The sequence below is a fragment of the Podarcis raffonei genome, chromosome 4, assembly GCF_027172205.1.
Source record: "Podarcis raffonei isolate rPodRaf1 chromosome 4, rPodRaf1.pri, whole genome shotgun sequence".
NCBI classification, from domain to species: domain Eukaryota; kingdom Metazoa; phylum Chordata; class Lepidosauria; order Squamata; family Lacertidae; genus Podarcis; species Podarcis raffonei.
In genome coordinates, this window is record NC_070605.1 from 75,851,046 (window position 1) to 75,876,552 (window position 25,507).

At 38.3% G+C, this 25,507-nt stretch overlaps 1 protein-coding gene across 3 annotated transcripts in view; it reads right to left on the reverse strand.

Moving 5' to 3' along the window:
* REV1 (REV1 DNA directed polymerase) overlaps positions 1–25,507 on the reverse strand; it is a 39,041-nt gene that overhangs the window by 12,132 nt on the left and 1,402 nt on the right. The window contains exons 2-11 of one of the 3 annotated variants that reach the window (XM_053384177.1): positions 18,544–18,607; positions 17,745–17,877; positions 16,917–17,085; positions 14,676–14,825; positions 13,702–14,390; positions 12,276–12,383; positions 11,216–11,332; positions 2,841–2,961; positions 1,539–1,667; positions 479–633 (exon numbers count right to left, since the gene is read on the reverse strand). In XM_053384177.1, coding sequence (XP_053240152.1) covers positions 479–633; positions 1,539–1,667; positions 2,841–2,961; positions 11,216–11,332; positions 12,276–12,383; positions 13,702–14,390; positions 14,676–14,825; positions 16,917–17,085; positions 17,745–17,877; positions 18,544–18,600 — 1,828 coding nt within the window. In that variant the 5' untranslated portion in view covers positions 18,601–18,607. Of the gene's footprint in view, positions 1–478; positions 634–1,538; positions 1,668–2,840; positions 2,965–4,765; positions 5,305–11,215; positions 11,333–12,275; positions 12,384–13,701; positions 14,391–14,675; positions 14,826–16,916; positions 17,086–17,744; positions 17,878–18,543; positions 18,608–25,507 lie in introns of those variants that run through there. The other 2 variants (XM_053384176.1, XM_053384178.1) reach the window with 2 other exon arrangements.

A 25,507-nucleotide genomic window follows, 5' to 3' on the forward strand; every position in this document is an offset into this window, starting at 1 on the left:
CTCCACTAGGGACATCCAAGTGTCCGTCTGGTTTTCCAGTGTTCTGAATCCAGTGTACAGGATCCACAAGCATGTCAAGCTGAGAGCATGGAAGGCCTGAAGCAGGGAAATGATTCTGCTGTATCCATCCATGCATTCAATGTAGGATGTGAAACGTGATAAGGATGTGTGTATATTAAGGTGTGCATTAATGATCATGTCATTATTTTATCTGCAGAAGTTTCTATAATGTCAACATTAAGAAAAAATATTATGGTGATGAACAAGATAAAACCAGCAATAAAATTACATTCATAAAGTACGTACAAAATACATTACAAATCAGTAGATTAGCTTAATACATCAATATAGCTGGATTAACCCTCATCTAAAGCCTAGGCAAACATTTGTAATAAATGCACATTTGTATTAAGTTGACATTTAAACCCATCTTAACATTGTTTAGATTTTTTTTTTTTAGTATAAATAATGAACTAACCTATTCCAATGGAAGCAGGACACTTGGTCTTGGCTTTTATTTCAGAACGGATAACACTTGCTAATTCCTCTGCTGTCAATCTGGTTTCTGCAATGATTTCAGTGATGTCAACTAGTGCTTCATCACAACTGACTGCTTCAATGTTATGAGTATAGCTATCAACACAAAGTAAAAGGAAGTGAAACAGCAGCAACAGCTCACCAAACACGGGGCAAATAAAATTTCCCCAACCGTCTTATCTTCTAATTCTATGGAACCTAAATATATAACTGTGCACTAGAAAATTCATAGGTAATACTATTTTCCTTCTTAGGACCAAAATCATGCTAGTAAAGTGTGAGCTCGAGAAGTTTTACTATAGTCTTATTCCAATCATTTGACACCATCATTTCATTAACTCAAAGTAATATTTAAAGGGTACATCAACAGAAAATCTGATGCATTAGGACCAGTCTAGATGAGATGGAAACATGATGCCTCTGCTCAGATAAACAAGTGGGAAAAGGAGCTCTTCCTTTTACCCAAAAGGGGAAAGCAAACGTGCGGAACTGAACCATCCACCCTTAACTTCCGGGTACCCTGCCATGTTATGAACTTCTCTCCACCTCACCTCACCCACACTCAGTTTTTAGTAAGTGAAGTAGCTCCAAACACTACATTTTTAAGGTGAATGGGCCAAACAACTGAATAAGAAATGAGGCATCAAGCCAGGTCTAAGTTTAGCTCTTAGAATTCCAGGTAAACACTATTTTTTAATATAACATTCAAATATGAACCAGGTTCTCCAAATCCACTGGGAATTCTTTACCTGGTCAGCCAATGCTGAATCAAACGGATCTTGAAAATCCTATTTTAAAAATACTCTGGTGTGCAACCTCTAAATCATCTCCCCCATTGAAGGTTTTGTTTGCAAAGCATGCAGCATTACAAATAACAGTCTAAAGGCAAACTCACAGATTTCTCTTAAATTAAAACAGAAAGACATGTTAATGAAATGTCTGCAGGAGCATCTGAAACCACATCAAAAAAATAATAATTAATTTCCCAATACTTATTTTACCTTGCCAGGGTTTCGTACATGCTTTGTGCAACTTCTTTGTATGCCTGAAAGTCATAGGGCACAGCGTGAAGATTTGGACACAATTGTCTTGCTTGTCCAAAGAACATTCCATTCTTTATACCAACTTGCCTAAAAACAACCATAATATTGGTTTAATATCAACAGTCTATAAAGTTAAAACAACTACGGATTTGGAATTTTTCACTGTTCTTGCACCTGGAGATAAAGTGCCCTCAAAGAAGCAGATTACTGATACATTACAAAAGTCAATGTATGTAAATGTGAGCCCAAGAAATTGTTGATAATGGTGGTGAAATCCTAACAACAATATATCAGACCATTTACTGTCACGAGTTAGAACTTGACTTTTTTCCACATTGACTTTATATAAGGAATGTACAATGCTTCTGGCAACTAGCCTGGATTCAAATCTCACAGTGGTCTGGTCAGCACAATACACCATACAATTTAGAAGCAGAAGAGTGTGGTGCAACAAATGGAAATTTTGTCTCTTTTTACAGTAGGCTTCCTTCCACACACACACACACACACACACACTCCTCTCGCTATTCTCCAGCCAGGCAATTAAGATGTATTTTTGGAGATCAGGGGCAAAAACAGAAACTAAGACTGAGGAAAATTGCCTCGGCTGAAGACAGGAAATAAATTGGAGCTGAGGTCTTGGTCTTCAAGGGAATGCTTACTTCCTAGACTTTGTGTGCATTCCCCACCTTTGGATGCTAGGTGGCGATGACATTCCATTTGACAAACTATCATCCAGGGACAACACAGAAGTGAGGCTCTGCCCAGGCACAAACCCTGCTATTCAGCTAACTTGGTGCACTAGCTGGAGCCAGCAAAAACATTCCTGCTGCGGCAACAGGGCTTCATCTCCTCCCCACCTCATGTGCTCTCCAAATCTACTCTGAAGTGTTAGGAGAACCCCCATTATAGTGCAAAGGCAAGCTGAATTCAACCCGATATGTATAACTGCAGAGTTACTGAAAAGCAGGACGGGTTCCACAGAGATAAATCACAGTGAACAAGTATGTTTTAAGGAGCAACTTGAAAATGAAAACCCAGGAAAATAATTGTCTGCCTTGTGGAAGGATATTTTAGCGATACAGAGCTGCAGGGGAATGAGAATACATATGCTCTCTTTGAAGAGCTGTAGCATGAGAGAGCTGTTCTCTCATCCTCTTTCTTCTCTTGTCCTGAACGTGTGAGGTGAGCATCTACATAGGAAAATGAGAGGAAAAGCTGCAATTCACAACTGACTAACAGGAAATAGTTTCCTCTTACCTGGCTTCATAACTGCAAGATGCAATTTCAGCCATTGATGGCACAGAGATTTCCAAGTCAATTCCATTCACTTGTGTAGACTCTGGATTATCTTCATCTGGTGAGTCCAGTTCACTTGCTCCTGCTTGAGAAATATTTTAGCTATTTTTAGTTAATGGCTAAAAATAAATTACTTTCATAACAATATAATATTTAAAGTTATTTTATTAAAGTAAGGGTAGCAGTGTTGGCCTACAAAAATTAATAACCGCAATGCATATTAAGGAATTACCTTTAATACCAAAATACCACAAAATAGTGTGTAAGCTTTTGAGTTTTCCATAACTCTTCAACAGACTATATGGTAGACTAAGCATTCAGGTGGGAAGGATGCAACTGTGTTGCCAACATACAGACTGCCTAGTTTCTCTCCATTTCTGTTTTCTACCTGGTAAGGAGCCTATGGATGGAAACAAACTTGGGTAACCGCCAGTTGTGGTAGTTCCAGATGGGGACTAGCCATCATTAATCCTTCTTGTTCTCAGGAGGCCTTTGAGAAATCTGATACCTGCATAGCACATAAACAGTCTTATTTGAATGTCTGCTGTCTCCTTCCCAATTTCATCTTGAGACTGATCGTATGGAGGCAACATGCCTTCAACATCAACTCATTTGGTTTTTCTTCTCTTGCTTCCCCAACCCCAAACCCAAATTGCTGAGTTTATCATCCAGCCTGATAAAGAGTTCTGAAGTACTCAAAAGCTTTCACGCTATTTTGTGAGTCTTTCCTCAGCCAAATAAAAGTATTGCCCTAATATGGATTTGATAATTTATTAAAATAGATTTCCAATTTTTATTAGCTAGCAATCTTAAGATTTTATGTCTGCATTCCAGAGTGATAACTAAAAATAGTAACAATTCAAGTTTCACGTCTCATAAATAAACAGAAAGAAGATTGGAATGTAGAGCCCAAAATGGAAGTCTTTGATTTTAGTCTACAAATTGGTTTCATGAGCTATAATTGTAAAAATCTTACAAGAAGATTTTCTAAAGCAAAAATGTCCCTCAGCAACGCCTTGCTGTTATTACTTATGAGGGCTCTATCTAAATGTTTCTCCTTTGCATGCTGATCTTGGTGAAATCCAAGTAGAAAGGGCCTTGTGAAAGCATACAACTTATGCTTGGCTCCTCAACCAACCCTGCAGAGTGGCAACTTTTTTTCATGGTAGAAAGAGAGCCATGCACACATGTACACTTACTGCACTTTTCAAAGAACTCATTTCCCACAAATTTATTCTGTGGGGAATTGGAAAAGTGCTACCACAGTTGCAAAGGGGAAAGCAGCTATGTGAACTTGTTACAGTTTGGATTTAAACATAGCAAATATTCACATTGGTATGGAACATTTTATGACCCAAGTTACACTTCATCTATGAAATCTCCTTTTAACTTTGCTATAAAATGAGATTTCCTCCTACCCATCTTGCCTAATCCTTTAAGCATATTTACAGAGATACTTAAATTCAATGCAATGACTATTCCTTGTCTGAAAATAGTTACCTGTTATTAAAGCAGTACAAATAAAAAGAAAATGGGAATAACATATGCAATATGTAGTTCATTCAAGGACACTATTTAAACAGAAAAAAACCCTACAAGCTTCTCTCATTTGATGGTCAACGACCTCCCTCTACGTCCCGAATTTCTTTTGCTCATTATTTGTCCAAAATATATGGCCATTTGAGATTACCAAACAAGAGACAAGCTTTTAAGTCCGAGTCAGGCAGATTTATGTTAAAGAACTGCCCCTAACAAACTAACCACGTACCAACTATGAGCAAAACATACGGGAATGAGTTACAGTGTACAAGAACATGCTAAGTCTCTGTTGTACATAGAGATCACAAAGTACAGCTAGAGACCGACCCTAATACGCTAATGCTTACTTTGAAAGAAGAGTTAAGTAACTTGGATTTGGCTTTTGTTTCTGCAGTCTACTACATTGAACATTAAGAGTTATTTCTCCAAACTGGTGCATTCTTCATTACTGCTGAATTGTGCCACAATCTGAGTTTGAAATGAATTATGATGTAGTCTTTACAGGGCAAAGAATGTAGTGGATGAAAGATGTGAGAGACAGAACATGAATAGGCTACTATCTTGACAGTTTAGCATCGTTGTATTGATGGGCTCATTCAAGTTATCCAACATATCTGCAACTGCAAATTAGAGCAAATTATGCCCCAAACAAGAACAATGTCTTTAGTCCATTTGCTCTTCCGCCCTGGCATGAGAGGTCATCATCTTGTCTATCTTCATGAGTTCGATGGGCTTCTCCACAGTGCAGCACAGTAGATCCCCCCTTAAGCTGATGGTCACTTCATGTAAATTCAGGGCAATGCGAGACACATTGTCCTCACTGGAATGCAAGGTAGAGAACCTCTCATCAAAAGTTGGAAAACTAGACAGGCGCATGGTGAATGTGGAGCAACGGATGGAGAAATCAGAGGCCAGGACCCAAGTCTGTGAAAAAGAAATCGCTGAGAATAAATCTGTATCTCACGTGATGATAAAAAAAATTGTTGCTCTTTTGAATGAAAATTGAAGAAACTGGGATTTAGGGAAAGGAAGGCTAAAAATATTCATATCTTGAGAATGCTGGCAGATGAGGAAAGGAACCTAACCCATTGGTTCTGTGTGCTGATTTCCCTATCTCTTTGGGTCAGATAAGTTCTATCAATAGAACAATCATTACCTGCTCTCAAGGAGATACAGAACAAGAATGATAGCAAATCAAAGCAACACAATTGTGGATGGATAAAATTAAAGACTGGTTTTTAAGAGGCCCAAGATTCAACTGCTTGGAAACATTTGTCCAGTAAGAGTGACAATAAAAGCAGGAACCATCAACGAACAGGAACTTTGTAAAAGATGGGGCTGATGTTGAAAAAGCACCTATTTCTTGTCAAACTAACATTCACAGATCCTTAAAGTAACTGTCTCAGGGATCATAGATAAGCCAAGAGCAGAACATAGCATGGAGAATGGGAGGTATGAACAAATGACATGGTTAGTCATATGTAATAAACTGAGATTAGAATTTGTTCCAAATCATAGATGGGTGTTATTTAGAGTTTGTACATGGATTATAAGAACAGAATTTACCAGTAGGTTAAAAAATAAATTATACACACACATCCAAAGCTTTTATTATGTTTCAATACCTATCATATGGGATAATTTATATATACCAGACAGTTCCATGATCATTCCTATGGGAAAGTACATGTATTTTTCTGTATTTTTAAAAACCTATGTGCCACTTTTTAATAAAACATTAGATTAAAATTATTTATATAGGAAATAGTTCTTGAAGAGTCAGCAAGCTGCTCATTGCATTTGTTTATTAAATAACCGACAGGTCAACATACTGCTGAAAAATGAAATTAGAAAAACCACTGAGAAATACAAAAATTCAAAATATGCATAAATATAAAAAGCTAATTACCTACCAACGAAGTATAAAAAACCATGTGGGTTATGTCAAGAAGCATACTTTTGCCAAGGTAAGGAATAATGGGAGTGATTTGAGAAGCCTGGTTCTATTCTCCACCATGCAATGGAAAGGCACTCTACACTGTTTTTATTCCAACGTTCTTGGAAAATGAAGCCTTGTATGAATTTGTAAAACTTAAATCAGCATGCATTGCAAGACAACACTATATTACGCAAGGTCCAAGAAGTTATAGGCATAATGGTAAGAATGGCACCTTCAATCCTCATCACAGTGAATACTGCTATAGCAAGATGTACACTGCTGCAGTGTTCCTGCATTATTAAGACAAAGCAAGTTCTGTGGCTCACGTGACTAAACTCATTCTTGTCAGCAAGATGGGTAAAGGAAAGGGAAAATGGGGATGCATAGGAGACTAGGATTTGTTATGGCACAGTAGCAACTACACCATGTTGCACCAGAAACCAGAGTATAATAATTGCTCTTACATACATCACAGTAAACTATGACAACGACAACAACAACAATAACAGACTCTATAAAGGTACTATAATGCCACCAGAGGGCGGAGAAACTATCCAATCTTAGAGAGCAAGAGTAGCTTGAAGGTCCACACAAGTCTCTAAAGTTCCTACAGAGGTACAAATCAAACTTTAATAATTGTTTTTCATATAAACACTAGAAGCCTCTCTCATGCTATTTATTGAGCATGTTAAGCATACAGAAGAACAAAGTAACTTAAAAACTTGAGTGTAAATTCTACTACATTTCCCCATATGCCTGAAATGTTTAAAGTAAGCACACTCTTTTAGTGTTATTTACAACAAGTGTTAAAAGATTGCATCTTGTGCTGTCAATATACTATGCATTGACAAACTATAGCTATATGAATGATGCCCTTGTTTTTATTGAGGTGTTTTATCCCATTTATTAGCCCTAAATGGACTGTCAAGGCAGCTAGCACTATGGCACAGTACTATGAATGGAAAATATCTCTGAATATTCTGAAAATATGTGAAAAACATGAAAGCAGAACAACTTCTATATCTGTAGTTCTTCCCATTACCTTACTTTCCACTCCACAATCTGTAGTATTTATGACAAATCTCAATATGGTTATCTATCTGATCTCCAATAGCAGAAGCTAAATCTAGAAGTAATTCTTACTTGACACAGTGCTACTGATGCTGGTTGTAATTAAAGTATTTACATTGAAAAATACTTAGGAATGTCTGTTTGAGTATCTAAAGGACACAATACTGGTACAAATGTGACATATGTAGTGACACATTGTATCAGACTCCTGCGGCCCATCAGCAGATGAACAGAAGGGCTGCATTTGTGAGTTGTCCCATCTGTTAGATCAGCCAGGCTCCAGGGCCACCTCAATCTCATTTTGCCTCCTCTCTTTGGGAGCAAAACCAGGTCTGAAAAACGAGGCATGCTATCAGAAGCCGAAAGAAATACATACATATCAATTTAGCATTAATAACTTACACTATGTTTGTGATGGATTTTTATCATTCTACGTGAGAAACCAATCTTAGCTGTAAAGCAGGAAATAGGATAAATGAACATACATTTTATTGCCAGTATCCTGTGCTAACATTTCACTGTGGAATGCACTACCAATGCACTATTAAAACAGCTAAGCTACATGATACTTTAGAATCAGGGCTTTTAAAAATTACCTTTCAATGTATTAAAGAACTGGAAAATCTTAGATGTCTTGCACTGGACAAGACAATCTAGGAATAAAGCAACATTGCAAAACAAAATTCAGGAAACCATATCTAACAATATCTATTCTTGACTAAAGGATTACAGTCCACTTAAATCAGGCACCCTCAACCATTTTCTGCTGGGGCTAAATTTGGAAATCTGAGAAACTGGCATGATCACCAGAAAAAATATCAACTTCAGAAACTGTTTATGTATGCAACAGCAGCAGCCCAGATCCTACATATCTCAAGGGTGGAAGGAAGACAAGATACCAACAATAGAAGAATGGCAAATGAAAATGATGGACTATGCAGAAATGGCAAAACTTACGGAAAAGCTCAGAGACAATGACAACGAGAAATTTAAAAAAGAATGGGAAGCATTTATTGTATATGTATAAAAATATTGTAAACAAGTAGAAACACTAGCAGGCTTTGACTAAACATTTGCAAGTAGTTAAGCTGAGATAAAATTTATGGAAGGAAATTTGAATTGAAATAGCAAAATTTGATGGCATGCATTTAGGATAAAACAATAAGAAGAAAAAGAGGTTTATGTAAATTATGCAGAAAAGGTGTATATTCAATGAACCAGGAAAGGAAATGGAGGGAAGTCAGGAGGTTAAAGAGAACCTCTGAAAAGATCTTTTCTTTTTTTTTTTCTTTTCTTCTTTCTCTTTCTTTGCTTCTCTTTACTTTTATTTCACTTTTTATTTTTTATGTTGGATGTTTTGTATCTTTAATTTTACTTGATGGAAAATAATTGTTGAAGTTGAAATTGTAAAACCAATAAAATTTATTTACAAAAAAAGAAGAAGAAAAATATCAACTTCACAGCAGGAAAGCTAGTGGTGTTCAGAGCAAAACTGCATAACACAAACAAATATCCACAGGCACAACATACACCCCAGCTATGTATATCCCTTCCAAACAAAGAAAAAGAATAGTAATCACATACACACACTAAAACAAGAAGCAGACATAAAAAAGCAGGCAAAACACTCTCCAAACAAAAATGCCTAACACATATGCACAAACACCCATTAAAAACAAAACTCAATGTAACTTTTTTGTTCCTTGACCTTACTAGGCAGCAGTCGAGTCCTTCTTATTTATATTTACTAAGGCATTTCAGAGGTAAGCAAAGCCCCAGGGCTACAGCTACCCCACCCTCCTCCTTTCTTTCTCTATGCACAATGTCTCTAGGTTCATAAGGAGACCAATCTGAAAAAGAGGGAAAGGGACAAGGCAGCAACAGCAGCACCTGCAAGTCCATATTTTGCTTCCTACGTAGCCCTGCTACAGCTCTTTTTAACAATTCAGTCAGGAGGGGCAAGGGGGCCCCAAGTTAAAAACAAACTGCTCAAGCCTTTCTAAATGTTTAGGGAAAATTGTGGCTTCCTTGGGATCATAGAAGTATGAGCCAACAAAAGAGGAGGAAAAACAGTATTCGGACAACGTGGCTCGGAAAAATAATAGCAGCCATGCTAGATCATATCAAGGTTCCATCTAATCCAGCATCCTGTTTTCAACATAGTCAGCCCCATTCTTTCAGCAAGCCCACAAAGCAGGGCATGGAAGACTACAACTATCCCCAACCATTTGCCCCTAAAACCTGGTATTCTGCCTAGAAACATTTATCTGTCCTAGTTAAAAGCCAAAGACAGACCCATCATGCAGGAATTCATCTAATCCTCTGTTAACTACCACAATATCTTTGGCCAACAATGTCCATAAATAAATTTATAAAGTTAAGTACTTGCCTGTGCTAGATCTACTGTCAGTCTATTTCACTGGGTGACCCGAGTCCTAATATAACGAGGGAGAAAAACCTTTCTATCCCTTCACACCATTACAGTTTTTCTTCCCTTTTCCCCACTGCAGTCTTAAAACTAAAAAGTTCCGTTTGCATTGGTCACATTCCTTTGTTCATCTTTGCTGCTCCTTTGCCAGTTGTAATACATTCTTTGTTTAGATGGGGCAATCCAAACTGTACATAGAATTCCAAATTTTTTTGCCCCATCTATTATATATTTTGGAAAGTGGTTTGTCTGTTCTCTATGCATTCAGATGCCTCTTGAAATATTGCCACCCAAATTTGGCATGACAGTTCCCAAAGTGGAGGAGCTATTTTTGGTCTATGTTTGGATGCTGGACATTATTTGAAACAAGATGATGGGGGGTACAAACTTGCTAGTTACAGTGGTCTGCTTTGCCAACATGTTACACGCAGGGAGCATGCTGGGGAAGCAAACGCCAACAGGATTGAAAAGGGAATGGCTGAGACTACAAAGGTTTGGAAGGCAGGAAGAGGAGACCTAGCTCCAGGAACTGGGAGCAGAAGGACAGAATAAGTGGCTACCTCCCTGAATGTTGAGCCAGTGGTGGGGGGGTCAGCCAGTCTCTCATCACTGGTTATGGCCCCAGTGGAGATGGCAACGGCTGATGCAGGAATAAATCTGGGCAAGGTGAGTCAAGCTTAGGAAGCTGCTTCCCACAGTGCAGCAACCACTGGCAGGTCACTAGGAGGTGATGACATTGTAGGTGGTGGCGGCAGCAGGGGGGATCAGCTAGGACCCAAACCACACAAAGACAACACTGACAGCGGGCTATAATGTGTGTGGGGGGGATGGCAGAATGGGGAGGCAAAACAGGCCTGGTACATGCAGCCACACTGCAGGAATTGCATACCAAAGAAGCAATCCTACTGGCTGCAGGAGTCTCCTTCATTAGCACATTTCACTCAGGGAACGCATTAGTAAAGCAGTACCCAGTAGGTTTGAACCCTCCTGCTCTCTGCAGCGCAGTCATAAGGAGAGAGAAAGAATACACAGTGTCTCTTTCCCTCATCCCTCTCTTGACTGTATAGGGTTTATTAAAACCCTAATTAAATATCAGGACCAGATCAGGGTCAGGTGTTCCCTGGGTTAGGTTGGGGCTGTGCAGAGCCCTAAAGTTAACAAATTACACTATCCATATATACACCTCTGTTTTTGGTTTCTTGGAATTTCCAGGCAATGCCAGGTATTTTCAGCTAAATTTATATAAAGTTATTTTAACTAGCAAGATACCACCACAGCACTACAGAACTAACTTTGGATTGTTACAAGTGACGATCCTATGATATTTATTTTGCAATTCAACAAATTGCAGTTTTGTACCTGCTTTGCCATTCAATAATTTATTCTGATAATATTGCCATTCCAGCTGGGGATTTGCACCAGGACGAAGCAATGATTTTCCTGATCCTCTGTTACTCGTAACAGCAACCGGTTTGCCTGTGAAACATAATACAGTTCTAAGTCAAATTGCACTGCACTTTTTGTAAAAGATCTATGAGCACTACTGCAAATTACTTAGTAACACAAGTTCTACACACAGGATAGTGATTTTGAGAGTAGTCTGTAAAAGTTAGGACACACATTTTTGTGCTATGGCAGTGCTGAACAGCACTGAATCCACAACTTTTTGGTTCAGTCAATAAAGACAGATGTAATCTGATTTGACAGTAGTTGGGGGAGGGAAACCTGTGAAATGATCATTCAATTTCAGGAGGATGTTTTTTACTGGATCCGATTTTGCATGTGTGTGCAATTAAATGTATGTGCCTTCTCTTTCTTAATTTCTTTTCCATTTTCTCTCTCAAAAGCAGCACACCACTTTCTCCCTCCCTGTCTCCTCCTAGCTGCTCCTTTTTCTTTCCCTCAAACCCTCTGATAGCTTTTCCTCCTTATCTTTTCAGTCACTCCACTTCTTATTCAACTGCTCAGGTACCAATCCTGAAAAGCATACATAGCTGAAAGATGAAGTGGGAAAGAACATCACTCTTACAACTTCCTCCTCCAGTTCTATGTACTTTTATAGGGACACGAAGGCACACACTCTCACTGCCTCGTGATGGAGAGAGAAGAGTGGATGGGAGGTTTAAAGGTTTTGCTGGAATCAAGACAACCACTACCACCACAGGCTCTGCATTGGCAACCCCAGCACTACAGACATGTGATCTCTTCTTTAACTGCTAGGAGGAAAAGAGAACTCTTCACTGTGTTCCATGGATGCAGATAAATGAATGACAAATCTAGAGATATTTGCAAGTACAGTACCACCAATATGTAGGTTTTCTGTTTAAAAGTTTACTCATGCCAACAGGTGTGCATTTAACAGTACATTTCCACCTGGTATATAAAAAGCTGCAAAGTGCAAAGAGGAATGAATACTAACCTTTTAGATCAGGTCTATCTCGGATACCCACTGATACAAAGAAGCAGTCCATATCCACATGCATTATACAGCTTTGATGCTTGGTTGAGCTCAAGGTAGCTGTATAATCTATTATAATGGTAGGCAAATGGAAAGTTTAAACCACACTGAACAATTTTTTATTCCTATTATGCTCCTATTAATCTAGAATCTACCACCCCACTCTTTGTTTGCAACCATTTAACTGTCCTTAAAACATGTAGAATGCTATGTAGTCCCCAGTTTTAAAAGTTTCCAAAGGTACCATTTCATTGTTGCATATATTGTTCTTCACTACAATCAATACAATTTCAGGAGTTTGTTGTACACATCTACTCAAATACTTGGCTAAAATAACTTTGTAACTACTGCTCTATACTACCGGCTTTTCCTAGCTCTTGACATTTTCAGACCAAATCTGGAAGAACTGATTAACATTATTGCTCTTCTTTCTCAATGTAATTAAATATGCCACCACAGCACATGCCAGCAATCATGGGCTAAAAGCTACCAGCACCCTGCCTAGTTGTCCATTTTCCTAACTCTTACTAAGGACAGTGCACATTTCCAATACTGGCCAAAAGAGTAGCAATAATAGTAGACAGTTTATACACATTCTTAATCATTTGTATTGCAACAGAAGTGTGAATACAGTGAGATGTCATTTTCAAATTAGAAACCTAATGATATATATTTTATCCTCCAACACCACAGTATAACATGGTATTCCCTACAAAGCCTAACATTCCAAACAACAGATTTATAAAGAAGCTCTTCTAAGGGCTCACCCAGATTTCCTTTTGTTGTGTGTTTCTAGCCACAGCTCCGGGCTTTAAAGCTCCATATCCGAGTGTTTTGGGGTTTTCTGTCCTGGCATTTCCCCCAGTAAAATCTGCATTTTACCACTGAATCGGAGGAAATGATGTGAATTGCCGTTTGCTCCAATTCAGCTATAAAACACAGGCTTTCCAGGTGAAAGCAATGGGATCAAAACAAACAAAACTACTCAGACATAAGACTTTTAAAGTGTGGACCTCTGCCTCGAAAAGCACAACACAAAGGATGTCTGGATGAGCCCTTAGCCATTCCCCCCCCCCCGACAAGTGAATTTGATACATACACTGTGCATTAACAGTGAATGCAGGCAACAAATAATGTTGTGACTAAGTTGGAAAAAGAGCAGCTAATACCTTTTGGCATGGCATGTACTCCAGTTCCCACAATCCTGAGACTGCTCATAAGCAACCAACCTTAACTGTAGCACAATTGGAATGCTGAACTTTATAGTCTCATCAAATTATCTTGGAGGTCCATACTGCCCATCACTAGCTTACACAGAAATTTCAATGTCAAAACATAACCCATTTAAGTTACTAAAAGAGTGAATGGCTTTTTAAAAAGTACCTACCCGAGTCAGTTTTGTTAATTATAGATTGCCCTGCTTTCAGTTTTTTTAACTTTTCTCTTCCTGGGAAGATAGCATTGTTCTGTTTCTGCAGTGTATTGACAAAATCTGTAAATTCACTCTTCCAAGTAGCTATATGATGCAATCTTGAACGAGAGTAAAAGTCGGAAATGAAACTGCAGTTAGGAGGTTTGGACAGAGGTGAATCTACCTTACTAGGAGAAGGTACTGTGGTGCTTTTTGTGCTTGAAGGCCCCTGAACTGTAGAGTGATGAGCACCGTTTCTTTTAATATTACTGTGCAAAGATGAACAAGGTGAGTTACTCATAGTCCTATGCGAAATTCGTAAAAGTTCAGTGTTTTTGTTGCTTTGTTGAAAATGCTGCATAGAGCAGTCTCTAAAGTCTCTCCTTTCCTCCTCCTGCACAGGAGCTGGAGACAGTCTGCTTGCAACATTGTTGCCAGAGTGCACCAAGCTATCCTGTGTCTTTAAGGCACTGTTGGAACTATGAGTGTGTCCATTGAAAATGGAAATGCTGTCTCTATGATGAATTCCGTTATGCTTGCTAGCAGAAAAGGCTTGCTCCAAATCCAAGACTCCGGCATCTTCAGTCTCATCTTCCATGTTCAATTTACATGTTCCATTGGCTTTGATTTCATTCTCTACTTCATACTTTTTTACTAGACAATTTCTAAAAAAAAGGTGGTATAATACAGAAATTAGGAAAAAATATCAATCAAAAACATTTACCACTAAACTCTCCCCCTCTACTGTACTTTGAACCTCCCCCCATACACACACTGTTTTTAATAACAAGTTGACAGAATTGTTTCATAAACTTAGTCCACTAAGTTTTAAAGAGTAGTTTGAAATATGCCTAGAGATCTTCTAAGAGCTGCATAAACAGCATTAACATGAATGATCCGAGATGATCATCTAACATAATCTAAATTTGTAATTCAAGATAATTACTTACACCCTGTTGAACTCCACAGAGATATTGCTAGGACCTGCAATAGGTTCTTCAGGTTTGCATATGGTATTAAAACAGAGGCCTTTTTGAAAAATTGACTGTTTTGTATAAAGCTGATATGGAATGTATGAAAGGAGACGTCCAGCCTTTATGCTGTAAAGAAGATGAGAGTTTAATTGATCAGAGAAGTCATAACAAATTCTGTAGTTTTTATCTTGTTCTTAAAGTAGGGGGGTATACCCCCCAGTTGAACAGCACTTACTTTCATTAATGTATTTAATGTTGGGGAGAGAAGCTGTTGATTGCACTTGTATATTTCTACTTTACTAGCTTGATTGTCTTATTTCTAGACACTTCATTGTCCCATTATTTTATACAGAAAACAAAACTTATTAAACTGGAAAGGTTTTACAAATTGAAGGCAATGTTGGGAACCCTCAGGCCTGGGAGCCAAATGTGGCCTTCTAGTCTCCATATCCAGCCCGCAAGATTTTTTCAGGTCATGTTCTTCACTGGCTCTGCTTTGTGCCCTCAAGTACTTTTTGCCTGGCTGGAATAGGTCCCTGAGCTGTTATAACACCTCTTTGATCACTTGGAAGCAGGACATAAGCCTGCAGCCACTGCACAACTGAAATATAGCCTATTGTACAAAGTTAAAGCTCACATCTGTTGCTTCATGCACTTCAATCTGGTCCCATGTGATTTCCCCCTCTCACTCTGCCTACCATTGACATGCACCTCTGTCAGTTACTTCAGTTCTTATAATTGTATATAATTATTTAAGTGAAATATTACTGTTTGATCAACACTTATATTTTGGGTTGTGGAGTTGAATGCAGCTTCTTCCACAATTCCCACCTGCAATGCTAGAGTATTCTCTGAGGGTTTATGATGTGATAAACGCAGCCAAGTCCCTGTTATGCAGAAAAGGAATATAATCATGCATGGTCTAGGGAAATGCACTGCCAAATCATAGCAATACTGAAACTTAATTCTTGATGGTGTATTTCCCATCCAGCTTCAATCTGTACACTAACAAGAAGTTTGGCAATGGTTCAAAAGCCAATATATGCTGCAATTAAGAAAACTACAGTAAGATCATATTACCCAATTAAAAGAACATAACTTGTTAGCACTTATGTGACCAGGTTTCTAAGGGAGTAGCGTAATCTTAGCTGTTACAATGGGGATAGTCTCAAGTGCAGATCATTTGTTTTCCCAATATGTTCAGTAAAATTCAAATGACATGTCAGTAAAATAATTGCTACTATCTAAAGAATACAAAATAATGCAATAAAGTTGAACACATGTAAGGTATAACAAGGTATAAATAAGGAATAATTTACTTCATTATTTATAAATCCTAATACAGTGGACGCTCGGGTTGCGAACGTGATCCGTGTGGGAGGCACATTCGCAACCTGCAGCGCCATGTCTGCGCATGTGCGGGTCGCAATTCGGCGCTTCTGTGCATGCGCCGAAACCTGGAAGTAACCTGTTCCAGTACTTCCAGGTTCGGCATGTGCGCAACCCGAAAACGCGCAACCTGAAGCGTCTGTAACCCGAGGTATGACTGTATTATGAGAGATTCTAAGTTTTCATTAAAGCTATTATTTATATTTCCATTCTTTTAAACCTATTTGTATAAAGAAATACGTAACTATATGCCCAGTAAGATAAAATAGTGTTTGATTTTGCTTTTTATCTCCAGCCCTGAATTGACAATACATCATTAAATCAAAGAATAGTTAGTTGCACACTGAGTGCTTATCAGAAAGAAATTTTTCTTTAAATTTGTAACATTCACTTTAATCAACAATCCTGTTGATCATAATTTTATTAATCAAAACCATTACTGTAGGCTTATTTTAGTCAGAAATTTATTTGCTAAGCACTCAACAGTCTGCCTCTTCAATATTTTGCACTCAATTCCCACAAAATTTGATCCATCCATCATAGATTTATAGGATAATCACATATTTTTAAAAACATTTAACACACATTAAATAATATTTCAGAATGCAGTTTTGTTTTGTCTTTTCAAATTTGTTCACATCTGGAACACTTAAACCTATAGTCCTCCATATGTTGGTAGATTCCAACTCTCATAAACCTCAGCCAGCGAAGCCAACAGTCAGGGCTGATTTAAGCTGGAATCCAATGGCACCAGTAAGGCTTCTAGTTTCCTATCCTTAACTTAAACAGTGTTATCAAGCCTGGATATAATTCTCCAATAATATTTACCTATCTATTATCCATTCTGGTCGGACTACTTTTTCCCCTTTGAGTTCTTTTATTTTGGCATTTGGAAGATTTGTTGCAATAATGTGTGTTGTTTTGGATCTAGAATAGTATACATGATATTGTCCTCCATGCAACATCATTAGCCGCCTCAGTTCATCAGCTGATGGATCTGTAACAGATTTATGAAAATACATGGGTAAGTACTTAATGTTAAATAAATTAAATAATTTCAGAATTTATATTCTGCCCTTCATTGCAAAAACGGTCTCAGAGAGGATCACAATGTTCTTTAGCATCTTAACACGGTAACGTAAAATTAAGATCTAAAACCAGTACAGCCAACCTTTCATCAAACAACAACAGCAATCCTAATCACACATCTACTCAGAAGTAAGTTCCACTTCTTACTCCCAGGAAAGTTAGAATCGGATTGCAGCCTAAGGTTTCCAGTCCTAGTGGAGGGCAAAGCAGCCTACATACAAAATACCAGGGGGGGAGTGGCTGTGTAATACTAATTTTAGAAAAATTATACACTTCAATTACTCATTTAAATCTTGCATTAGGAATGCTTCTTGTGAAATCCACATAAAGTATTACCTTGTGTATTTTGAAGCATTTTTAGTTTGCTAGGGGAGCTTCACCAGGCCAAAAGCAGTCTAGACAGCTCCCCTCAAAAACAAGACTACAGAAAGTTATGGACAGAAGGAGAATGATACATAAATTGCTTTGTGACTTCCACACAGTATAGCTCCTTCATCAACTTTGCCTCATCCCAATTTTTCTTAAAAGGCATTTGAATGAATATTTTGAAAGAATGAAAGCTATCACCTGTAAAGCCATTGACATAGATGGCAACTCCATTAAAGATACCAGATGAAGTTCCATCTTTTTGGTGTTGCATAGCTGCCTCTGAACGGAACTGATCGTCCAGTTTCTGGACTTTGGCAGGCATATATCCTCCCTGGAATATAAATAAAACAGACTTTAGATAGAGATACATTCAACTTTTTTGTGTCTAACTATGGAAATGGGTCAAAAGGTTTACTAGCCTTTAAAACTATTTAATATCAGTTTAGTTTTGGCATAAATATGCAGTTGTGGAAAATTTTTAATGGAATAACCACATAAACATTATTTATTTATTTTATTATTAGAATATTTTAATACCACTTATCAACATTGGATCTCAAGGGAGTGTTAAATAAAATATATATTTAATACATGTATGTAATGGATATATTACAATATGTGTATTACAATATACTATAATAATATACTGTGTATTATAATATATTGTATTACATAATAATACAAATATAATGCAGCTAATGATCCTTAGCAGGGTTAAAATCACAGCCAACTCACTACTAAGCACCTACAAAAACCTGAATGTTCTGCATAAGGACAAGAAAAAATATATATCATAGGCAATTTTTCTAGCCAATGTCCCATATGAACTGCATAGTATTATCTAAACATCCATTACTCTTTGCATAAGTCAGAGATGAAAACAGTATGGCTATTATTATAGAAATAAAATAGTTATGTTAAAGCTACCTATAAACACTAGTAAAAAGCAAGCAAACGCTCTAAAATGTTATGTTTATAATTTTAGATTTGAACATACCCATCCTCCCCAGCCATCTCTGTCACTGGCTCTTTTTCTCCATCCACCTTCCTTCATAGTGAAGCTATTTAAGGAGAAAAAAAACATACAAATGTTTTCAGTATTATTATATAATTTCAAGTTGAGGTATAGGAGCTACAAATATTTACATTGGGAAGACTTTAAACAGCACACCTGATGTATCCATTCTCTTACCACAAAATATAAATTCACATGTATGCAAAAACTTTAGAAATCTTTAATCTAATATTGCACAACTTAAGTCTATCTTGGACCCTAGGTGTTATTTGCCTATATTCTGGCCCTATCTTTCAAATAACCTCTCACCTAGCTGTACAAACCAAAATAGCAGTTGACATTGTGACATTTAGGACAAACTAGATGCAATGTCAGAGGGATTTTTTCCCCCTCTTGAGATTAGGAGATGGTGCTTGGACGCTGGCAGACAACTTCCTGTGGCTTGGCTTGCTGAATCAGGGCCTATTACTGGGCTAAAGTGATGAAGCCTCATTGCAGTGCTAAGATCCACAGTGTGGATATCAGAGATAAGCCCTCTGTCTGCTGTTTCAGAGTAAAAGGCGGGTTTTCCTCCAGCGTAGCACTGAAGTAGGTTAAAATGCTGCCATTTACTTTGCACAGAATTCTGAGTGTCAAAGAAAAAAAGCGTTTCCAGAGAGCTGCAAATGTTGAATGAAAGTCTGGCTGCATGCATGTGTGTTAACTGTATGTCTGCTTCGGCATCTGTGACAGCTTATGTATAGTGTTTGACTGCATGTGTGTGTGGTGTGTGACACAAGAGAGGGAGAGTGCTGCACGACTGCATGCCTAGTGAGTGTATGCACTTGCTGCATTGTGTGTGTATATTGGCCACACCACCACTGGCATGTTGCCCTCAGAAGGATGACTGTCAATGTGGATCTTGGGCCAATAGAAGTTAGCCATGCCAGATTTAGTTCCATATCTTTAGAACACAGAGCACAAAAGTGGGAACTCAGTGATGGAGAACTTTCAAGAGAAGAGCATTAGCACACACCCCAACAGTCAGAAAGCACAACAAAAGGTAGGAATCCATACATTTTGGGCAGCCAACTCAAAATGTATGGTTGCCAGGACACTGCTGCTCCCTCCCTCCTGACCTCACACATTGCACCTTGGAAATTTAAAAACAACCCATTGCTCCTCCCAACACTAAGCTTGGAAAGAGAGGGGTGGGTTGACACATTGTTCTTCAAACTGCACTGTGTGGAAACAAGCCTCAGACACCCTCTCCAACTTGAAGCCAGACAGGGAGGCTTGTGTTTGCATTGGCTCTGCACTTCTGAAGTGCTCCAACCACTTCAGAAAGACTGAACCAAAATGGATCTCAGGTTTCTTTCCAACATGGGTTTAGGAAGGGGATTGTGCCTAGAGTTGCACTGAGCACGTCTAAAGCTCAGCTCAGGTGTAGAGACAATATCTGCTCCCCTCCTCAAGCTCCAAGGTTGAAGCATGCCCAGGGACCACTGCATTGCCAGAGGGCAGTAGAATACTCACTAAGGCAAGTTAAACATTTTTTTTGGGGGGGGGGGTAAGTACGTCTGGTAGGTAACCTGTCTCAGGATTCCAGATACACTACTCAGCAATAGTCTAGTGGGTGAAAGTTACCTCATCTTCTTAACACTTCACTGTAAATCAAACATCATGCCTTCTGATAACAAGTTGGAAAATGGTCAATTATTATTTCCTCCAGGGGATCCAAACAAGGAAGTAATTGCATCAGTCCTGCCACAACCTGCCTGATATTACACCCCCAACCCTGAAAGGTAATTTGAGTAGCATAGACATAAATTAAGAACACAATGGCATTCTTTGTTACTTTACTACCACAATACATGATGCACTGGAGACCCCTGTTCCATCCCAGGACCATCATTTTGCTATTCTGCATTCTAGATAACAAGTATAGTGTTTTGTTATTCTTAGGCTGAATTCTTTAGTGGTGGATGCCATCAATAATTTGAAGCACAATTCAAAGTTTGCACAATTCTTATTTATTCAACTCCTTTGAATAAACCTGCCTGAGGAGCAGGTGAGACCAAAGGGATTTGAAACTAGATCTCCTTCATCCTAGCCTGACTACCTTTATCCCTTCCTAGCTCTCTTGGGGAAAAAGAGCTTCTAAAGTCTTCAAACAAAATACAAAGCACAGAATACTCATCTTCAACGTTGAGATTTGGAAGTGTCTACAGTTCTTCAGCCAAACAGGCATGCTTTCGTGGCTCTATTCTTACAGACAGTTCATTTTTAGAAAGCAATTGCAGAAGCAGATGGGCTCTGAACAGTTACACATTGGGAAACACCTCTGAATCTGCTGCCTTATTTTTGATATTTTACTACCCAAGTACAAGCAGCACAAATATGAACTTATTTTACTTTCTACATTGATTGGTCATATTCCTATCCCATTTTCTCAAGTAGGAAGCCACACATTTATCTTCAAAATTTATTTGGGCACTGCTACCCCATATTCAGAGTGTGTACACACAAACTATAACGTATAGTCACCGTCTTCTGCAGATGCATTTTTGGGTTAGTGTTTTCATCTTCATATTATTGGTATAGCATTCTTTTGGTGTTTTGAAAGTGCCATTCAGTAGAATGGTTATAAGCTATCCTACATTTTGCAATGCATTCTGCAACCATTTGCTTTGTGTGGAAATGGAGAGCACCTTCTCTATGACCTCCTATTAGGGAGAATCTTATGTCAATTAGTTCCACTTGTGTAGCCACTCCCACACAATTCTGTGAAGATTAACCTAACAGATACACAAGACATATGCTGTTTGGGACTACCACAAAGATAATCAAGGGGTTTAAAAAATCCCCATGTGTATCAGTATAATGTTCTTTCAATCTTTGAAGTCACATAGGCTAAACTAATGTTTTGCTCTTTAAAAGGAGGAGTAGAAACAGTATCCATTGAGTGTTTGAACTCTTTAAAAGGTGGAAACTGCTGCCATTAACTCTTCTGCACTGTTTCTTAAACTGAAATTTAAATTGTAGTGTGGGGCTATTTATAAAAAGCAAATTCAAATTCTGTGCTTTAATTTTATACCATATATTGGATTATACCCAGGCTAACTTAGCTGTACTTATCAATGAAATCAATGTAAGTCTTTACCAATGTAGGTCCTCTTTATTTCTATGGGAACTAAATGCAGTGTTAGAAACTGAGATATGAAAGCTAAGAGCTAAATGGCACCTTAGGCCTAGGTTATGGGCACAACAACGGAATGTCTAAGCATGCTTTTTTATAACAAGAATACAAATCTGAAAATGAATGAACTGCAGCGAAAATATTATGTTCATTTTTCACAGGGTCTAGTCTTTCCCCTGCCAACTCCCCTAATATTCTTAAGAAAGTAGCTTCTCCAGTCTCCCTGTCGCAAAATGCACCTAGAACAATGGGAGTTTCAAACACTGACTAAATATATTTAACAGAATGCAGTCCAACCCAGGTCTTTCTTCCACAAGCCTGCTATGCCTTGGCGTTGGCCACAAAGGCAGGGGGTTCCTTTCCTCTACAGCCAGAATGGATGGAGTGAACTATTACTTCTCCTCCAGCTCACTCATTCACCTGTACAGAATTCCTTGTCACCCATGGCAACCCACAAGTTGTTAAATACAAAACTGCACTAGACATGCATGGTGTGAAAAGCCTGAGACAAGTAACCATGCAAAGCACAGATGATCTGGCCATGAAAACAAGGCATAGCAATCACACATAAGGTATCCACATAAGGGGCTGGGATGACACCCAAGATACAGCACAGATTCTGTGCTTGAAAAGTTGCCGAGTCAGAGTTTGCTTTTGGATATGGAAGCAAAATGTGAAAATATGATTTCCAGAGACATGAGCATTTGTTAACAGAAGTATCCATTATAAACAATTTTCCTTCCCTAAAAATTAAAGGACTAATTATGTCAACTTGCAGATTCCAAGTGAAACCTTTACAAGCATTCTATACTACAATATATGGATGTGTCAATTTTAGTGAATAATTATGTATACTGACAGCTTATTAATTAACAAGGAGAACTCAGATCTTTGTTGAGTTCTTCTAGACAGAAAGCTAACAAAGAGTTCAGTTAACATCTTTAAAATACTGTGACTGATTTCACACCATGGTTTAAACATGGTTTGGTATGTACAACCTGTAATGAATACAACTGAACCTCAGTCTCACACATTCCACTATCCCTCTCTTAGCTGCAACAACTATGTTAAGTCTTGCTTTCCCTAAAGCTCAGCTTGTTGTGTCTCAAGATCAGAGATCATGGTTTACAATGAACTCTGATTAGTTTAACAAATTAGCTTCATAATTCATGGTGTGAAGTTGGCTTGCTTTAAAACCAACGAAGCATTATGTAGACATAATGCTTAATTATGACTTAGCACCAACTATGACTGTTTACTTTAAGTTCATCTTATGCATGGTGAAGATCCAGTGGTAGCTGGTGACTACAAAAATGTGGAATTGCTTCAAGTTAGTTCAACCCTTCAATCCATTTCCATCAGTGAAGTCCTGAAGGTCAAAGGCAAAGCTGTCCAAAACACAATTTGTCTGCTATAGCAGTTGCATTGAGAATGCTTTATTCACTTAAAAAAAACTTTTATGGTGCTGTTCTTGATTGTGCAATTTTTTTGATGTGCTTATGATTTTACTTTGTTCTAGTAAGTCAAGATGGCTTGTATTGAAGTGGGGTATACTCCCACCCACAGTAAATTATTAACAATACATGCTTAAATGTTCTCTGCTACTAAGCAATACTGTACATACACAATTGTACCCCCTGCCTCCAATGATCAGCCCAATCCAGACTATCAAAGTTCCCTAGTTAGAAAGAAAGTTCAGTGCAGTTCTTAAGTTTCTTATTCTAGCCAAAGGACATGACAGACTTGTACTAATAGTACAATACAGTTGTACCTTGGTTGCTGAACGCCTTGGAACTTGTACGTTTCGGCTCCTGAACAATCGAAAACCGGGAGTGTGTGTTCTGGTTTTTGAACAATTTTGGAAGCCGAACATCTGGCACAGCTTCCAATTGGCTGTAGGACACTCCTGCAGCCAATCGGAAGCTGTGCTTTTGTTTTCAAATGGTTTCGGGAGTCGAACGGACTCCCGGAATGCATTCTGTTTGAGAACCAAGATATGACTGTAATAATAATACAAAATATCCATCCATAATAAAAGCTGACATACTTAATGTAAGAGAAAGAAGATACAAGAGACACCAACAAGCTTTCTAGAAAGAAAGTAATAATAAACATGCAGAGCGTAAGAATCTAAGAGCCCTGTAAGATCAGACCAAGACCGACCTAGTCCAGCATCCTGTTTTCACAGTGGTCAAATGAGATGCCTACGGAAAACCTGCAAACAAGACTTGAATACGACAGTAAAGGTAAAGGTACCCCTGCCCGTCAGGGCCAGTCATGTCCAACTCTAGGGTTGCATGCTCATCTCGCTCAAGAGGCCGGGAGCCGGCGCTGTCCGAAGACACTTCCAGGTCATGTGGCCAGCGTGACTAAGCTGCATCTGGCAAGCCAGCACCAGCGCCGAACACGGAAACGCCGATTACCTTCCCGCTAGAAAGCGGTCCCTATTTATCTACTTGCACTTAGGGGTGCTTTCGAACTGCTAGGTAGGCAGGAGCTGGGACCGAACGATGGGAGCTCACCCCGCTGCGGGGATTCGAACCGCTGACCTTTCGATCGGCAGGTCCTAGGCTCTGTGGTTTAACCCACAGTGCCACCCGCGTCCCCCAATTCTGCTTCCTGGGAACTAGTATTCCGATTTTTGAGCTGGCACACAGCAATCATGACTAGCAGATATTTCAATAAACATAAAACAGATATTTGCAAGTCAAGTCACAGAATATAGAGCACACCACTTGTACTATTAGTTATATGATCAAGGATCTAAGCATGAAGAAGCCAATTTACTACACAGCCTGTGAGAGTGGACTCACAGGGGCGGGGATAGGTTTTGGGACTGGCATGGGTCCGATTGTGACCCTGCAGAAATCTCTGTTTTAAAAAATATTTTAGCTGTTTTTACTGTATGTCTGTGCATCACCTTGAGATGCATGTAAAAAAAACCATCAACAAAAATAAATAACACATGTCTTGGAAGGAAATTACTTTGAATGTTAATGGTATGGTCCAACCAAACTTGATCATCGTTAAGTTGCCTCAATTTTCCATAAAAAGCTAACCACATGATTTAATTATAACATATAGGCCTAAAGATGTACTTCAGGTGGATTTTCAGCTAGGTGTATCAATACAAAAAATATTATTTTATGCTATTAGAATTTCTAGACAAAAACTAAGTTGCCAATCGATATACAATTATCTGGGAGTAAATTCCATTGAATTTAATGAGACTTACAGGGATTATTCTGCAAATATGAAGCAAAGGAACATTAACCACTGTTTAGTACAGTTATTTTCCAAGTACTTAATACATTATATGTCAGCGACTTATTCAGTCTAACTACCTTTTACTTTATATTATTTGTATTTAGTTACTAAACTAGTTTAGCATTTTTGTCTGTTTAACAGCAATAGAACAAGCAGAAACAGAGACTACAGTCCATTCAGACAGCTGGGACAATTCTTCCTATTAAATTTCCAGGTTTCATTGGGTTAGTGGGTGGTCAAGCTATGACCAAGGCTCAGATCTCAGGCCCACTTTATTCAGTAGGACATTCCTCAAGTTAGTGTCTGACTCAACACATAATCCAAAGCATACATACTACCTCACATATGGAAAAGGCAGACTGGTTTTGCCCTGTGAATGAGAAGCTTCAGAACAGCCATTAAGAAAAAAATAGTTTTAATTTTTTTTTGTTTTATAAGTAAAAAGATCTTTTTATTATGTGGTCTTTCTAATGTTACCCCCACTAGTAATGATCTGCAATG